This window comes from Enoplosus armatus, chromosome 6, assembly GCF_043641665.1.
Source record: "Enoplosus armatus isolate fEnoArm2 chromosome 6, fEnoArm2.hap1, whole genome shotgun sequence".
Lineage (NCBI taxonomy): Eukaryota > Metazoa > Chordata > Actinopteri > Centrarchiformes > Enoplosidae > Enoplosus > Enoplosus armatus.
This window is the reverse complement of record NC_092185.1, coordinates 25,244,956-25,260,629: the sequence shown is the minus strand read 5'-3', so window position 1 is coordinate 25,260,629 and position 15,674 is coordinate 25,244,956. Positions and strand designations below refer to the sequence as shown.

Here is a 15,674-nt window from a genome sequence, read left to right as displayed (position 1 = left end):
TCACCAGACACTGGCCTGGAAATCTTAACGTGCCGTCCGGAGAGGCCTACACACGTCAAGTTCCAAGGAAGCTTAGCCACAGCAGCAGCAGCAGCAGCAGCCATTGACTTTTTTTTTTTTAAAGGTTGACCGTTGACCACAAAACAACTGTTTATTCAGCTGTTGAAGGTAGAAGCGCTCCTTCTTTTTGTTTACCTCAGTCCTTTTTTTTTTTTTTTTTTCATTGATTAGACAAACACAAGATTGGTCATTTCCCCACACGTCGCACGACTAATCTGAAGGAAACCGCGCAGAGCAGTAATTTGCAGGCGTTTACCGGGAAAGCAGATCCGATACCGCACCACGTTACGCCATTTATAGTTTCAACTCGTTTGCAATGTCACAGAATTGGCAATCGAGTACGTAATGTGACTATGTTTATTAAGAAGGATCCCAGGATCCCAGGATCAGTTTCCTTTTTTATTTTTTGAATGAAGAGCTCTTATGGGTTTGATAGTGACTATGCGCACAGCATTACAGGTGGCAAAATCATCCGTTTTCTACAGTTTGCAGCTTTGACAGATATAATCTTTACATTTAGTCTTTAGCGTAATTATTAAATATAGTACATTGTTTATGGGGTAAATGGCCTCCATCAATCATACCTTCAAATATATATACAGTGCTTACCAAATGTATTAGACCCCCCCACCCAGTGTAAGGTGTTTGCCACCGCTGCCCTAAATGAACAGTATTGCTGATGTCTCTGTAATGGTTAATCCACCAGTATGTGCAAGCCAAGCTCTTTAATCAAAATGATCTCTTTAATGCTGAAATATAATTATTGTTGTTATCCATGAATTCTCAAATTTACTGTTTTACAAAAAAAGCAGAAGAAAAATAGTAAAGCACATTATTATTTTTTGATTGAGATGCCAAATGACAGTTATTTACTTGCATTCCTGAACAGAAACATTTGTTTTGTGGTTGCAAAGAATGCAAGCTGTCATCAGGGCCAAAGGAGGTCGTACAGAATATTAAGATTTGTGGTTAATATATGTGAATAAGGACTATTTAGTTGTTCCACGTTGTTATTTGCCTAATAAATAACAACACAATCTTTAATTTGAAACAAGTTTTTGACAGATTTCTAAAATATTTGTGTTTTCTCATTTTTATGACAGGTGGTCTAATACATTTGTTAAGCACTGTATATATATATATATAATTTTAAAAAAAGCAGCTGCAAACTGCTGAATCGCACATGAACTCTCTGTGTAGCATCTGGGATTTCCTTTTTGTCAACAGATTAACATACTGTATGTCTCAGTACATTAGAGAAACCAAACGACTTCGGGAAAATAAAGCAGCTTTCTTTCCATTTCCAAAAGGCAATCACAGCCTGTTTGCTTTCTAATTGACCTCAGTCTAGTCGTTTATATATATTTAAATGGTCTTGTTTCTTTCTAGCGTGTTCCATAGGGGCTTTTCTCGTTGACTGCAGATGCTTGGCATAGGCCATCGCAACTAATTAGCGTCATCTCCTCAGCTTCCGTTGCCCCAGAGAGGAGCGTTCATAGCTCATTTTTCCAAAACTCCGGCACGCAAAGGAGCCATCGCTCTGGCACCCATCTCTCCCGGCTCTAACTGCCCACGTCTCTTTCCTCTCCCTCCTGTCTTCGTACTTTATTTTTAGGCCTCTTGCTTTTCGCCGTCATTGGCATCGCTGCTGTACTTGACACTTGTAGGTGTAGGTGATGTAGGTTTCATGGTGTGGTGCCGATCACCCCTCTCCCTCTCTGCAGCCGGGACAACTCCCCCAGCCTGAAGGAGATAAGAAACGGCTGCCAGCAGCAGAACGACCGCAAGCCCCCGATGCCGCTCCGCCTGCTTCGCCCCGAGCCTCCTACGCCGCCTCCGGCCACCATCCTCCCCCTCTCCGCCAACCCCGGCCCCACTCAGCCACCTCCCCCCGCCCCCTCAAACCCGGCCCCAACCATTCCCATCTCCTCCCCAACGCCCTCCCTGCCCCTCTCCCCTCCTCCCTCTGTTGTCAACTCCAGCGAGATCCTGGTGGAGCTGGAGCGAAACAACAACTCGGCCAACGCCAGGCGGAAGGGCGGGCCATCGGGGGGTGACAGCGAACCCAACCTCATCGACTGCCTGCTGGTCAGCCCGGCCGTCAACACTCTGTCCATCCAACTGCCGGCGCAGGCCGACCGAGTGCTGGGCTGCTTCGCCCTCATCCTCAAGATGCTGTGAGTGTACACACAACGCTGGCACTGCCACCGATACATAGAGTGTATATAAAGATGGACGACGCGTCTCGCCCCCTTGTTACAGCATCAAATAACGAATTAAAACCAAATGGGGCGGCGATCAAGACGTTTTGGCTTCACTTTTGAGGAGCTGTCATGTCGTCCATCTTTATATGCAGTCTACGGACTGCACCTTTTTAACTAAGCTCTGTTGAGTACTGAGTACTGTCGATGCTGGGAGACTTGCTGCTACCACACTGCCACCCCCTTGAATTATGATGGACTACTGATGTGAATAGTGGTCACGCGGCTACTTTTGACTTCAAACATACAGCCACAAACGAATACATAAGCAGTGTGACCTTTCCGACCTGAATGCTACATGCTAATAGCTAATTCAACAGGGTTGTAACATTTTCCACCCAATACTTTTGGGATTCATGCAGTTTAAGGCACACACACAAAAAAAACAACTCCTCATGCTGATCTCTACATAAGCTCTCAGTCTCAGCTCTGGTTTGTCCTCTACCCCCCCAGCACGCACATATCCACAGCAAACAGTGTCAGCTCACCTGTCTGAGGAGAGCTGGGCTCTTTTTGCCCACTTACATAAACATCAAGTCACTGTCATATGATAGAAATGACAACAACAACCCAGGAAATTCAATTCAATTCAATTCAATTCAATTCGATTCAGTTTTATTCATACGGCGCCAAATCACAACAGAAGTCATCTCATGACACTTTACATACAGAGCAGGTCCAGACCGACTCTTTATGATGTTATTACAGAGACCCAACAGTTCCCACCACGAGCAAGACCTTTGGCGAACAGTGGCGAGGAAAAAGTTCCCTTTAAGAGGCAGAAACCTCGCTCTGCTTTGACCGTTTGTAAATGTCCTAGTTTGTAAAGGTGACATTATGTGTGTGTGTGTGTGTGTGTGTGTGTGTGTGTGTGTGTGTGTGTGTGTGCCTGAAGAACCGATGAGTGTAAATGGGTTAAACAGCCCTGAATGAATGAATGTATGAGCCCCGGTGCTGATTACACAGTGTGAAAGTGGAGCAGCAGTTACGTGTGTGTGTGTGTGTGTGTGTGTGTGTGTGTGTGTGTCCTTCTGTCGGGGGTGTAGGTGCAGTAACCAAACAGGATGGCCTAAAAAGCAATAATGTCTGTAGCATTTGTAACAAAGCCGCTGTCACTTAACTCGCGGTAATGCAATGCTCCTCTAGCCTCCCGTTAAATCGACGCCCCGTAGTTCTGCGTCGCCTCAGAGCCGCTCGTGTTTCAGCTACTCCTTTGTCTTTTTTTTTTTTTTTTTTCGGCTCCCCGGGCTGCTCTTTGCAGCATTACTCTGTGCCCTCTTCATTTCTGTTTTTTACTGCTCTCTGCCTCCTGTCAGGTCGGACTATGACGACTGGAGACCCGCTCTGGCCAGCCTGCTGCAGCCCATCCCCTTCCCGAAAGAGTGAGTACTCGCACAGGCGCCCGCACCTCATCAGCTCGCGCTCACACCGCAGGTAGCGGCTGCATTAGATTCACTGATCCAGTCGTCTTGTCATGCAGGCTACTTGAAATGACCAAAAACATGACTCAGATGAGAGAAGGGTGGAGTTTTGGTGTGGATACACTCATCTGCATTTATTATTATTATTATTATTATTATTATTCTTATTGTGAGCTTGCAGTGATTCAGCTTTGGGAGCAAGCAGCAGGGGTATTAGCGGACTTATCATCTTAGCGGGTCTGAGGACTGCAGACACAACTCAGTGCTAAAAAAAAAACTCAAAAAATGACAGTCTTTCTGTGTAAAGTAAGTAGGCAGTAACTACAGCTGCTTAATGAATGTGGTGGAGTAAAAAGTACGTCTCCCTCTGAAATGTAGTAGTAGTAGTAGTAGTAAAATCACCTCAAGAAGTCATAGATTACTGAAGCATTTGATTTACACACATATACTATTGCGTAGTATTAATCGTGTTAATACAATTTCCCATCTAACATGTATTGGATTAGATGTATAGTAGCATGAAATATAGATACTCGAGTAAGTACAAGTACCTCAAAAAGCCCGGAGAAAATAGACAAGTGGACAAAGGAACCAGTATTCAAAGTGAGATTTCATTTGGTAGAGGTAAATGTGAAGTATATCACTGACTCCCCTCAAGCGGTAATACCAGTCGCAGTAGTACTAGCAGTAGTCGTAGTAGTATACTGTGTTTTGTAGTCCCATGACAAGTCCAAGTCCACCACTGCAGACATAATCATAATCATATACTGCAACCATTAGCATTGGCCCCCGTGCTGCTAGTCATTGTCTTCCAGTCTTTCACATCGCTGTCTCTGGGGACGCATGCATGTTTGTAGGAGGGTTCTGCTGGGGCCCAGCTGCTGACGTAGATGAGGTACCTCACCACGTCTCCTGGGGGGGGGTCCCCCCCCGGAGAGCCCGCTTTTAATTGGCCGTAAGCAGCCCCAGGCCTCACTTGCAATTGGCTGGCTGGTCCAGAGCTTCATTAGCGTCGCCTTGTTGTTTCTCCAACACAACGGGACACACGTGTTGCTCACCTGCGCCACCGTTGCCTGGTCGATGGCTTCAGGCGTCATTAGGAAAGGCAACAATACTCCCCAGCACCCTGGAGCTGAGGATCTAATGAGAATCATGCAGACGTGCGCACACACACACACACACACACACACACGTAGCGCTTGTTTGATCGTTCTGCAAGTAGTTGTTGCTTCTTACATCAGTGTTAAAGGAATAGTTCAGCATTTTGGGAAATATGCATTGCATATTTTAATTGGCTTTTCTTGCCAAAAGGTCAAATGAGAAGATTGATACCACTCTCGTGTTTTGATATGATAAATGCATTGTTGGTCAGGTTAGCTTAGCCTAACATAAAGAAGGAAACAGGTAACAAAATCTGCCTATTAGCGCCTCTAAAGCTAATGAATTATACCTTGACACTGTTTATTTGTGGGCTTTAGAGGAGCTGGTAGGTGGATTTGTGTTACCTTTTGGCCCGAGCCTGGCTAGCTGTTTCCTACTGTTTCCACTCTTCTTTATGCTAAGCTAATTTAACCTCTCGGCAAGCAAGCGGCCGAGAGTATTTTTTCCAAAACGCCAAAATCTGTTCCTTTTTTAATGAAGAAGCTGATACATTTATACCGAATCGTGAATCAGGGTCTGCCGTGGAGCTGGAGATTTGTAGAGTTCTCTTTGGTCACACCAGTCCTTTGACCTCCCTTGTGCCGTGCTTTGTCATTACACACACACAGCTTTGTGTACATTTATAATTATGACGGATTACGTCAGATAATTATTATTGATGTATTAGTGCAACCATAAAAAAAACAAACACGTGGCCTTTTTAAATTACTTCACAGTAAGCTTCATACAGCTTCAGTTAAGTCTGGTACCAGGTTGATCCAGATCGCGAAATTTAAGGGGAACGATTTCATTAAACTGATGTACAAACAGGATTGTTGATCGTTTTGCCAGTTTCAGAACGTAGCTGTCCATGACGTGCCCAACGCCTTGTTGCACATGTGCTAAAAATGTCTTAGTGAGCTCTGCCCTCCACCTGGACTTACCTGGTATCCACCCATGCAAAGTAACACTGTGCAGCTGCTTGTTGTCAGCTTGACTTCACTGCAACGCGTACTCGTATATATATATGCACCGCACACATCAGATCTGAGCCACATTGCTGGGAGAAACATTTGTCTGTTTCAAGTGTTTTTAGGCTGTAATATCTCACATCACCCTTGCATCTTCTCCCCCCCCCCCCCCCCCCCATCTCTCTCTCCAGGGCCCTCGCACACGCCAAATTTACAAAGTAAGTAACTCACGACACAACATAAGCTGTTCCTCGCGGATTGATCCCCGCGTGAAAACAACCTAACGTGCGTGTCTCACTGTCTCTCCGTCTAATCAGGGAACTGAAATATGTTATCCAGAGGTTTGCGGAGGACCCGAGGCAGGAGGTGAGTGTGTGCTCGTGCATGTTAAACGCGGTCTCAACGTTAATTACTCGGCAGCCCTAGACGCTGGAGGAAAGTTAAGCGTAGTAACTGCAGCTGTCAAATGAATATGGTGGAGTAAAAAAAAAAAAAAGTACGATATTTCCCTCCAAAAGTATAACGTAGTAAAAGATTTAGTAAAAAAAAAAAAAAAAAAGTTTTTTCATGAGATTGATGAACAGAAAAATAATGTGTGTGTGTGTGTGTTTTCCAGGTCCACTCCTGCCTGCTCAGTGTGCGTTCAGGTAAAGACGGCTGGTTCCAGCTCTACAGTCCGGGAGGTGTTGCCTGCGACGACGACGGAGAGCTGTTTGCCAGTATGGTGAGTGTATGGATACACACACACACACAGTCAATCTAAACTATTCATGTGTGCTAATTAATGCATGGTTGACCCCCCCCCCTCCCTCCTCTCCTCTTCATCCCCTCCAGGTTCATATCTTGATGGGCTCCTGCTATAAGACCAAGAAGTTCCTGCTCTCTCTGGCTGAAAACAAGCTGGGTCCCTGCATGCTGCTGGCCCTACGCGGAAACCAGACCATGGTGGAGGTACGTCCATGTTCCTGTTTCCATTAATCCCCTGTCAATAAATAGTCTCTTCCCTGCTTAATAATCTGCCAAGGCCTCTCGGCCCGTTAACGGCGGTTTGGTTTATTTATCGTACCATTTCTCTCGTGCTTACGTGTTCTCACATTTTACCACCGAGTGAAAAGGTGTGTTGTTATTAAATAGTTGCAGTTGGGGCTGCACGGACGATTATTTTCACCGTCGATTCGTCATGCTTCATAAACGACTTGTTGGTCTCTTAAGATGCCTGACTGTAGTGAACAACGTCCGTCACAAATGACCAGAGCCACGCTTGATGTCTGTAAACTTGTTTTGTCCCGCCAGCACTCCAAAGGTCCTTGATTTACTATCACCGAAGGTTTAGAAAGCCTGCAAATGTTCACTTTGTAAGCTGTTTTGCTTAAAAGACAGTTGCAGAATCGTTTTTTTTTTTTCTGTTTGTTGACAAATTGCCCGTTGCAGCTCTAGTTTAGGAGTATTAACTGTATTGGCAACGGCAACCTGTATTGACTGTATTAAAGGGGATTCCAGCAATTTGATTTAAGGGGAGACAGAACACGAGCCGTACTCCTCATAACGAGCAAATGTCGATTGTCACGTCTTTAAAAAAAAAAAAATGTCCAGATCCTGTGTCTGATGCTGGAGTACAACATCATTGAGAACAAAGACACCCAGCTGCAGATCATCTCCACCCTGGAGAGCACCCAGGTGGGCCTCCGCATGTACGAGCAGCTCTGCGACCGGCAGAGAGAGCTCAAAGAGCTGGTGAGTTACTGCTCCAACACACACACACACACACACACACACAGACACACAGACACAGACACAGACACAGACACACACAGACACACACAGACAGTCGGTGCTTTATTACGTACACTGAGGCCTCAAGTTAACATGCTGCTGTGCTCTTTGGCGCCTCGCAGTTCTTCTTGTTCCAGCTGGTTCCGCGTTTCAAGTTCAAGAACCAAGTGAAACCTCCCTTGTTATAGACGCCATTTTTAGCATCTTTCCAGTGAGTGGTAGACGGATCCTTCTCGATGTTGCCATGGTTTTTCATGGACAGTTTTGTCATGGTCTCACCCGTAATCATCGCTGCGAATCCATTACATGCCATGAAGTCCTTGACAAGGAAGAGTGTTTTGGATCAAGACCTCTCGATCCTCAGTTTTAGTATCTCCAAGGTAGCTCCACTCTCATATGTTCTAGATATCAGTGTGAACTTGAATGTCATGTTCCTAGAAGATTTTATTGACAAGGCCTTTTATATACACAGTGTGCGTCTCAATGGTTAGATAGACTGATTCACTGGTGCCAGGAGACAAAGGAAACGGTGACGATGCATCGATGCGCCGCCGCCGCCGCGGACTTGCAGCCTGAAACACACTTCAGCACAAACAAAGACGACTCCTACGCTTTTCTTTTTTTTTTCGGATTGCACATAAACGTCGCACAGCCGAGTAAATCAATACGCGCAGGATGTGTTGTGTGTGTGTTCTAGTACGTCCAGTACAGTGTTTATTTTCCACACCTTTCCACCCCAAATGTATCTGGCAGGAAATGTCGGAGTTCAGGGGACAAAAATCAGGGAACGTGCCATTAAACAAAAACCAGCTGTAAGAACTGTCTTTCTGTGTCCATTTGTGTGTGAGACTAGACTCGCTTTAATTAAACCCTCAGGTGGTTGCAGTCATGTTATTGGAGTGATCATCAAGTGTTATTATTATTATTATTATTTATTATCCTCTCGTAAAAATCCCCTTCCAAAGAAAATAAGGAAGCATTTTGCGTCCAAGGATTCGAGCAGGATTTTCTGCTGTCCCTGTTCCCTCGTCTGATTTCTTCTGTCTAAATACAGTGAGAGAGAGACACACACACACACACACATAACATGCTATTATCAGTATTTTGTTAGAAACCTCACATGACCCATTTCCTCAGCATGACACAAATGCAGCGCGCGTGCAGCTGCTCACACGCGCCATCTACTGTCTGAAAAAGGACCTGAGCTCAGACGCCATCTTTTTTTTTTTCTCTCTCTCTCTCTCTGTGTTTCTTCTCCTCAGCAAAGGAAAGGAGGCCCCACCCGGCTGACTCTGCCCTCAAAGTCTACGGTGAGATTACTTCACTGCTGCACACACTTTAACCTTTTCTGTCCCGGCCAACATATATTCAAACAAAACTATACATGCTTTTAACTTTTTCCCTTTTATTTTATTTTTTTATCTTTCCAATATTAAATGTTCTCAGGATGCGGACCTGGCCCGCCTGTTGAGTTCAGGTTCCTTTGGGAACTTGGAGAACCTGAGCCTGGCCTTCACCAACGTCACCAGTGCCTGTGCCGAGCAGCTCATCAAGCTGCCTTCACTCAAACAGCTCAACCTCTGGTCCACACAGGTATACACACACACACACACACACAGGAACACAGCACTAACACAACTGCACACACACACACACACACACACACACACACACACACTAGTCATCACTAATGATCCATTTCCTCCAGTTTGGGGATGCAGGTTTGAGGTTGCTGTCCGAGCATCTGGCCTGTCTTCAGGTTTTGAACCTGTGCGAAACTCCCGTCACCGATGCTGGTCTGCTGGCTCTCAGTTGTAAGAAAACACACACACACACACACACACACACTAAATGAACCACAACACAACAATATTCCACGGAGAGCAGTTTTACTATGCAGAAACTGAGCGTACTGAGAATGCACCATCTCAAGAATGACAAGAGAAGCCAGAGTACGAGGACAAATTCAGAGATAACATGTTAACTATGTTGAGGGTATGAATTCATCGTGGACTAATTGTCTTTTTCAGCCATGAAGAGCCTGTGCAGCCTGAACATGAACAGCACCAAGCTCACGGCTGACACATACGAGGACCTCAAGGTAATACAACGTATGCCAACAGATGGCCTCCCGTCTAAACTGTGCTTTTAAAAAACTTATATTTATGTTGCCAGTTGTATTTACACGCATTAACTCAATATTCACTTGTTGAGTTTGGCCCTTTTTTTCGTCTGTCATATCACACTGAAATCATGGCCTAAAACACTTGCGATGGGTCTGTAATTGACGACGGATTTCCTAATAATTGCCACGTTTCCTGTCTGCGGACTCATTACAGCTCAACTAGAGACAATTGGTACAATTCCAATTGATTTATCCCAGTGAATTGCGTGTGTAACCCAGAGTCTTTTAGTCAAGTTGACAGAAAGTCAGCCCAACTTGCAGAAACGTGAAATTTAAACACGGGCAAGCACACAAATTCCACGTAACTGAGAATTAAGTTTCCAGTAATGACAGAATGATTCATACTTCCTGGAATCTGCACTAATCAACATTTTTTTGTATAGACAGTGGGTTCAATGGCAACGTGTCAAGTGATCGTGGAGACTTTTAGTGTCTTTCAGCTCGTTTGTTTTGGCTGTTTACAGGGCAAAAGCTACCCCGCAGTCGGAGCGTTTAGCAGCTGAAGAACTGGATATTCTTAAAAAACCAAAAACAGAACTGAAAGTAGCTAGTGCTCTACTTTTGAGTTCTGTTTTGGTCTCCACATATTTTGACCTATTACTGCATTGCACAGAGAATGATCACAAGACGACAAAACGAATACAAATCTTTAATTTGATCTGACTCGGGGTGAGAGGGACAGATGTGAGCTACTGTAGCTTTCAAGCTGATAGTAAGTGTGTGTCTCTCTCTCTCTCTCTCTCTCTCTCTCTCTCTCTGCAGGCCAAACTTCCCAACCTGAAAGACGTTGATGTTCGGTACACAGAGGCCTGGTGATCAACCACGCTCACGCACCCCTCATACATAACCAGACACACACACACACACACACACACACATAAACACACGCACACGCTGCACACAAGCTCACGCACATAACATGAGGTGATGTCGTTTCCATCGTCGCCACCGTTAGACCAGGAACTCTTGACGCCATCCCCAGAGCGAGGGCGTCGCCAGAAACACCCGCTGACGCGTTCACGTCAGGGGGGGATGGAGCCTTCGCCACTAACCCCCCCTTGGAAAGAACTTGCCGAGTCAGCTTCAGCATCACCTTCTTTTCTTTTTTTTCTAAACGAGAAATCTTTACGGACCTCGCTGCTCCCCTTACTTCTGTCGCAGGTGTTCCAAGGACCTTGTTTTTAGCCCACACGAGGGCGCCGGAGGACACGCAAGGACCCGCTATGTCGTGACACAAGGGACCCTTTTTTTTCTCTCCCTCTGTCCTTATCCTCCCCCCGTCCCTCAGTTTTCACATGCAGTCTAAATCCAGCTCCCCCAGCCGTTCCAGTCCCTCCCGCCTGTGCGTCCGTGTCATGAAGAAAAACCTTGAATCAACCCACTTCCCTCTCTCTTTTTTTTTTGTTTTTGTTTTTGTTTTTGTTTTGTTTTCTCGTGCGGATGAAGACTGGACACAGCAGCTCACATTCCAGTTCTTCTCTGATCTGATCGACAATGTAGCTCACTCCAAACAAGACACTGAACTGTCAATCGCTTCAGTTCTCACTTTTGTTTGGGGTTTTTTTTTTTTTGTCACATTCAAATTCCAGTCTTTCATTGGGAAAACGAGGTGCTACCTCCTGAGGAAAAAAAAAAGAAGAAGAAGAAGAGTTGCAAGACTGTGCCTATTCCTCATACATGACACGTTCACACACAAAACAGGAAAAAGGAAAAAAACAAACAACAAAAAAAAAAAGGTTTTTATCAACTAGAATTAACATATTTTTCCAGACATCTGTGCTTTCATATATTGTGTGTTTCTATATAAGACATATATATGTATATATACATATATATATATATATATATATATATATATATATATATATATATATATATATATATATATATGAAAATAAGCCCCCAGTGATGATGACATTTCAGAAACATTTCGGGAGCTCCGCAGGAAAGCTAAAACGACGGTGACGTTTGTTTTCTTTCTCATTTGTTGTCAGTGTGTACATGCTGACGGTCTCCCATTACTATTGAATAGGACAGTTGTGTAGCAGTAGCTGGGCGGTCTGGGACTGTCTGATATTTATGAGTTGTGTCTTTAAAGCCTCCTTTACTAAAGTCTCTCCTGGAGTTTGTCCTGATAGTAATGAAGTACGCAGGTCCTGTTTTTTTTTTTTTTTTGTTGTTGTTTTTTGTTGTTGCGACATACAACACAAGAAGCCAACCCAAGGGGGGCGTCCCCACGCACGGAAACCTCTCTGTACCATGCCATGGTGGGGTAATGTAGACCTGTAAAGTGGACTGGACGGTCTGTTCTGAGGTGGACCCTGTAAACGAGACCCATCACCAGCTGAGAGTTGTGTATATTTTCATATCCTCTGCTATTTTTTTTTTTTCCTGCCTCTGCTCGAGAGGTGTTTTGGAAAAGAAGAAAGGACACTCGCCAAAACACCTTTTTTTTTTTTGTTTTTGGAGCACTTGTTTAATCAGGCCAACGTGAACGTGGTTTCAGTACTGATTGGTGTACCCAAGTGGAACCTGTCCCGTGGAGACACTGACACTGTTTGGGTTTCACGTCTCTGACCTCCCCCCCCCTCCCTTGCAGAGGTCAGAGGTCAGAGTCGCAGTGCCTCTAGTGGAGCTGTGGATGAGTTGCCTATTGTTCTCTTTTTATCTGTCGCACCCACCTGTTTTTGAATTGTTCTGCTGTATTTATATTATGCCATAAAACATGGGTGACAGTTTTTAGGCTGTACGGATGAATAACTCTCATCAGAGGATGGGACAAAATTTTAGTGTACATATTCTATCACAATGGGCTATAAGGGACAAAAGATTGGGCGCGGGGGTGGGGGGGGGAGGAGGCACCTTTCGGCCATATTTGCCTGTCTACATTCCCTCAAAAATGTTGGCTGTTTATTGTGGCGACATTTCATGTGACGGAGGTAATCGCCCCCCCCCCCCCCCCTCGACACACCGCAAGTCTGCCAGAATCTCTCTTTCCTCTCTGTCCACACGTGGTTCGGCTTTGCTTTTCGTCTCGTGCCAGTGGCCCTCGGGAAAAAAAAAACCCCACGAGACGAGTCGGATCTCCACCCTTTTTCCAGTCAGCCTCGCTCTGACTGCATCCATCCATTTTATTTATTCGCGTCGACCTCCCGAGCGCTCCGGATGTTTGTTGAATGGAGGCAGAAGCCGCAGCAGAGGACAGGATGCCCCGTCCGCTATGAGACGCTTCGTTTCCTATTTATTGGGTGCCACGACAGTTTCCTGTTTGGCCTGTGAACTCGGTCTGTGTACCGGCCGTCTTTGGGGTCCGGCTTTACGACCTTGTGCTCTCTTTCATATCCTGTATGATGTATATACGAGTGTATATAGTCGTCTCCTCCCTTCTTCTCTTTGAACCCCCCCCCCTTTTTTTTTTTCTTCTCTTCACCTTTCGGCCTCCCTTCATCGGCAGGCTGGTGTTGCCTTCATCTTAATGTGTGTGGTTGGTTTTTTGTTTTTGTTTTTGTTTTTTTTCACACAAAGTGCACTGTAATCTAACAAATTATGTTTTCATATTATCTTTTGTTTCCAACTTCTCTGATTTGATCACATTAATCAAACATTTGTTTCCAGTGTTCTTGTTGTTTAGTTTGTTTGTTGTTGTTGTTCTTTCTTTTCTTTTCTTTTTTTGCATGTACATGTTGCTGCATCATCTGGTATTTTTTTTTATTTTGTAATTTAGTTTTATAAAAGGTTTGAAATATGATAAAGGGTCTGATCACTATCTCACTGAAGTTAGGGACTGAAACGGAGAGATCCCATCTAACTGTTTTCTGATTGGTTGTTTGCCAGGATCTACCCCGTGAGCCTTGACAGATCCTATTGGTCGAGGCAGTTTGGGTTTGACTGATTTTTCTAAAAAGCCAATACTAGTACTTTTGGACTGAAGCTGCCCCTAGCTGAGATTTTAGCATTTAAGTTTGACCATTTTCATATCCCAAAAAAAAAAAAAAGCAAATATATATACGTTGTTTCCCCAAGAATGTTCTTCTAATCCTGCCAGATAATAACAATGTCAGAGGTGGACCACACTGACTGGCCGTTATCGTTTGGAAATACAGTCGTTTGATCCGCACATCATCCCTAATGTTCGAACTAAAAGAACAGTTTGACATTTTCGATGAGCGTTAAATAAGAAGATGGGAGCAGGATTCTGTTTTCAATTCAATTTTATTTAAATGTCCGTCCGTTGGATACGAAACCACGGTCAGCGTCTGGTCAGCTTATCTGAGCTAAGATGGGTAAAGCTCACTGACTACCGTATCATATCTTGAAGTGGGAAATGTCTCTCTGCTGGTTGACCAGACAAGATTTGGCCCGGCCAATGTTAAGCTAAGCTAAGCTAAGCTAAGCTAACTGGCTGCCGGCTGGCTGGCTGTAGCTTCATACTTACCGGTAGAGAGAGACATGAGACAAAATGACGGACTATTCCCTTAGGCCGTTATGAGCTGCCACTGGTCCAAACTGTGAGGCTGGGGGGCGGGGAGTGGGGGGGGGGGCAGCATGTTGAGGTTATAATGGAAGTTTTTTGTTTTTTTTTGTATTACTGTAAAACATGTAATGGTTGAATAGAAAACGCCTCTTCTGTTCTGTCATGTCTCCGTACCCTGTGGAGCTCACTGTGCTTTGCTTTCCATGGCCATCCTGATTCCTCCCTCTTTGTTCTATTATCTCTCTGATGGTTTCTTTTTCTTTTTTTTTCTTTTTTTTATTATTATTCTACACAATCTGTAAAGAGTTTCTACCATGTCCCAAGTTGTGTACAGCTGTGCTCGAGTCTTAACAGTTGTTAGGGAAGTCAGAGTCAGATGCAGCACAGCCTGACAAATCTGACAGACTGAAAAAAAAAAAGAAAAAAAAAAGACTATATTTCCCATAATTCCTTGTAGTAATTTTTTTTTGTTTGTTTGTTTGTTTGTTTGGCAGCTGGAAAAGGGGTGCCCATCATGTTTCTTTCTCTTTTTCAGTCTTTCTCTGCGTTGATCTGCTTCTCCTGCTGGGTTATTATTATTATTATTATTATTATTATTATTGCCGCTGCTGCTGCTCTGTGGCTGTTGTAATAAAAATACAAAAAGATCTTCAACAGGAAAATTAACAACTATGATGTGAAATAATTTCAATCAAAAATAAATTGTCCGTGAATATGTTTCAGCTGTGCGTGCCGTGTGTTTTTTTTTTTTGTTGGTCTTTTTACAAGACACACAAAGTCATGATCCGCAGTTCTTTAATAAAAACGTAGCATCCTTTATCAAATTAAGGGAATAAGAAAAAAAAGATAATTAACAAGTAGAGGCAGTAGGGACTGTTCTGACAGCAGTGTGACAATGTGCCTGCACCTAAACTGTCTTTTTTTTTAAATGATATTCTGGCTACTGCACTGTGTGGAAATAGCTTACTGTTTGAGAACTTATTTCTATTTGCTTTTCCTGGAATTCTACACAATATATTATAACAATATTTGTCCAGCTTTGGTCTTTTTTTTTTTTTTTTTTTCTTTACCAATTACACCATTACATAAGGTCATTCTGCCACTGTAAGCCCCTCATTTTGGTACTTTGGTACTTGGTTCGGATTCCTTTGAACCATTGCGTCAAGATCCCATTGCCTTCATGCGGTGATACGCTCAACTAATTCCGCAGATCTGTTAACGTTTCTCATCTGCCACGTGTTTGTTTGTTTGTTTGTTTGTTTGTTTGTTTTGCCATGTGTCATCATTACTAATGACTGTGCTCTCCTGGTTGTTCCTTTCCTCATTCACAAGTTCACAAGTGCGTCCGACTGCTGAGCCTGCTTATTAACAGCTTTTATAGCGAATGCG

General features: G+C 44.1%; 1 protein-coding gene across 1 annotated transcript in view; it reads left to right on the top strand.

Moving 5' to 3' along the window:
- cmip (c-Maf inducing protein) overlaps positions 1 to 10,783 on the top strand; it is a 35,652-nt gene extending 24,869 nt beyond the window's left edge. The window contains exons 10-22 of the mRNA XM_070907375.1: positions 1,785 to 1,873; positions 1,964 to 2,237; positions 3,638 to 3,703; positions 6,045 to 6,071; positions 6,171 to 6,219; positions 6,470 to 6,577; positions 6,688 to 6,804; positions 7,447 to 7,587; positions 8,889 to 8,936; positions 9,073 to 9,219; positions 9,335 to 9,440; positions 9,657 to 9,727; positions 10,574 to 10,783. Of these exons, the coding sequence (XP_070763476.1) occupies positions 1,785 to 1,873; positions 1,964 to 2,237; positions 3,638 to 3,703; positions 6,045 to 6,071; positions 6,171 to 6,219; positions 6,470 to 6,577; positions 6,688 to 6,804; positions 7,447 to 7,587; positions 8,889 to 8,936; positions 9,073 to 9,219; positions 9,335 to 9,440; positions 9,657 to 9,727; positions 10,574 to 10,627 (1,297 nt within the window). The 3' untranslated portion in view covers positions 10,628 to 10,783. The remainder of the gene's footprint in view (positions 1 to 1,784; positions 1,874 to 1,963; positions 2,238 to 3,637; positions 3,704 to 6,044; positions 6,072 to 6,170; positions 6,220 to 6,469; positions 6,578 to 6,687; positions 6,805 to 7,446; positions 7,588 to 8,888; positions 8,937 to 9,072; positions 9,220 to 9,334; positions 9,441 to 9,656; positions 9,728 to 10,573) is intronic.
- Positions 10,784 to 15,674: the final 4,891 nt, after the last annotated feature.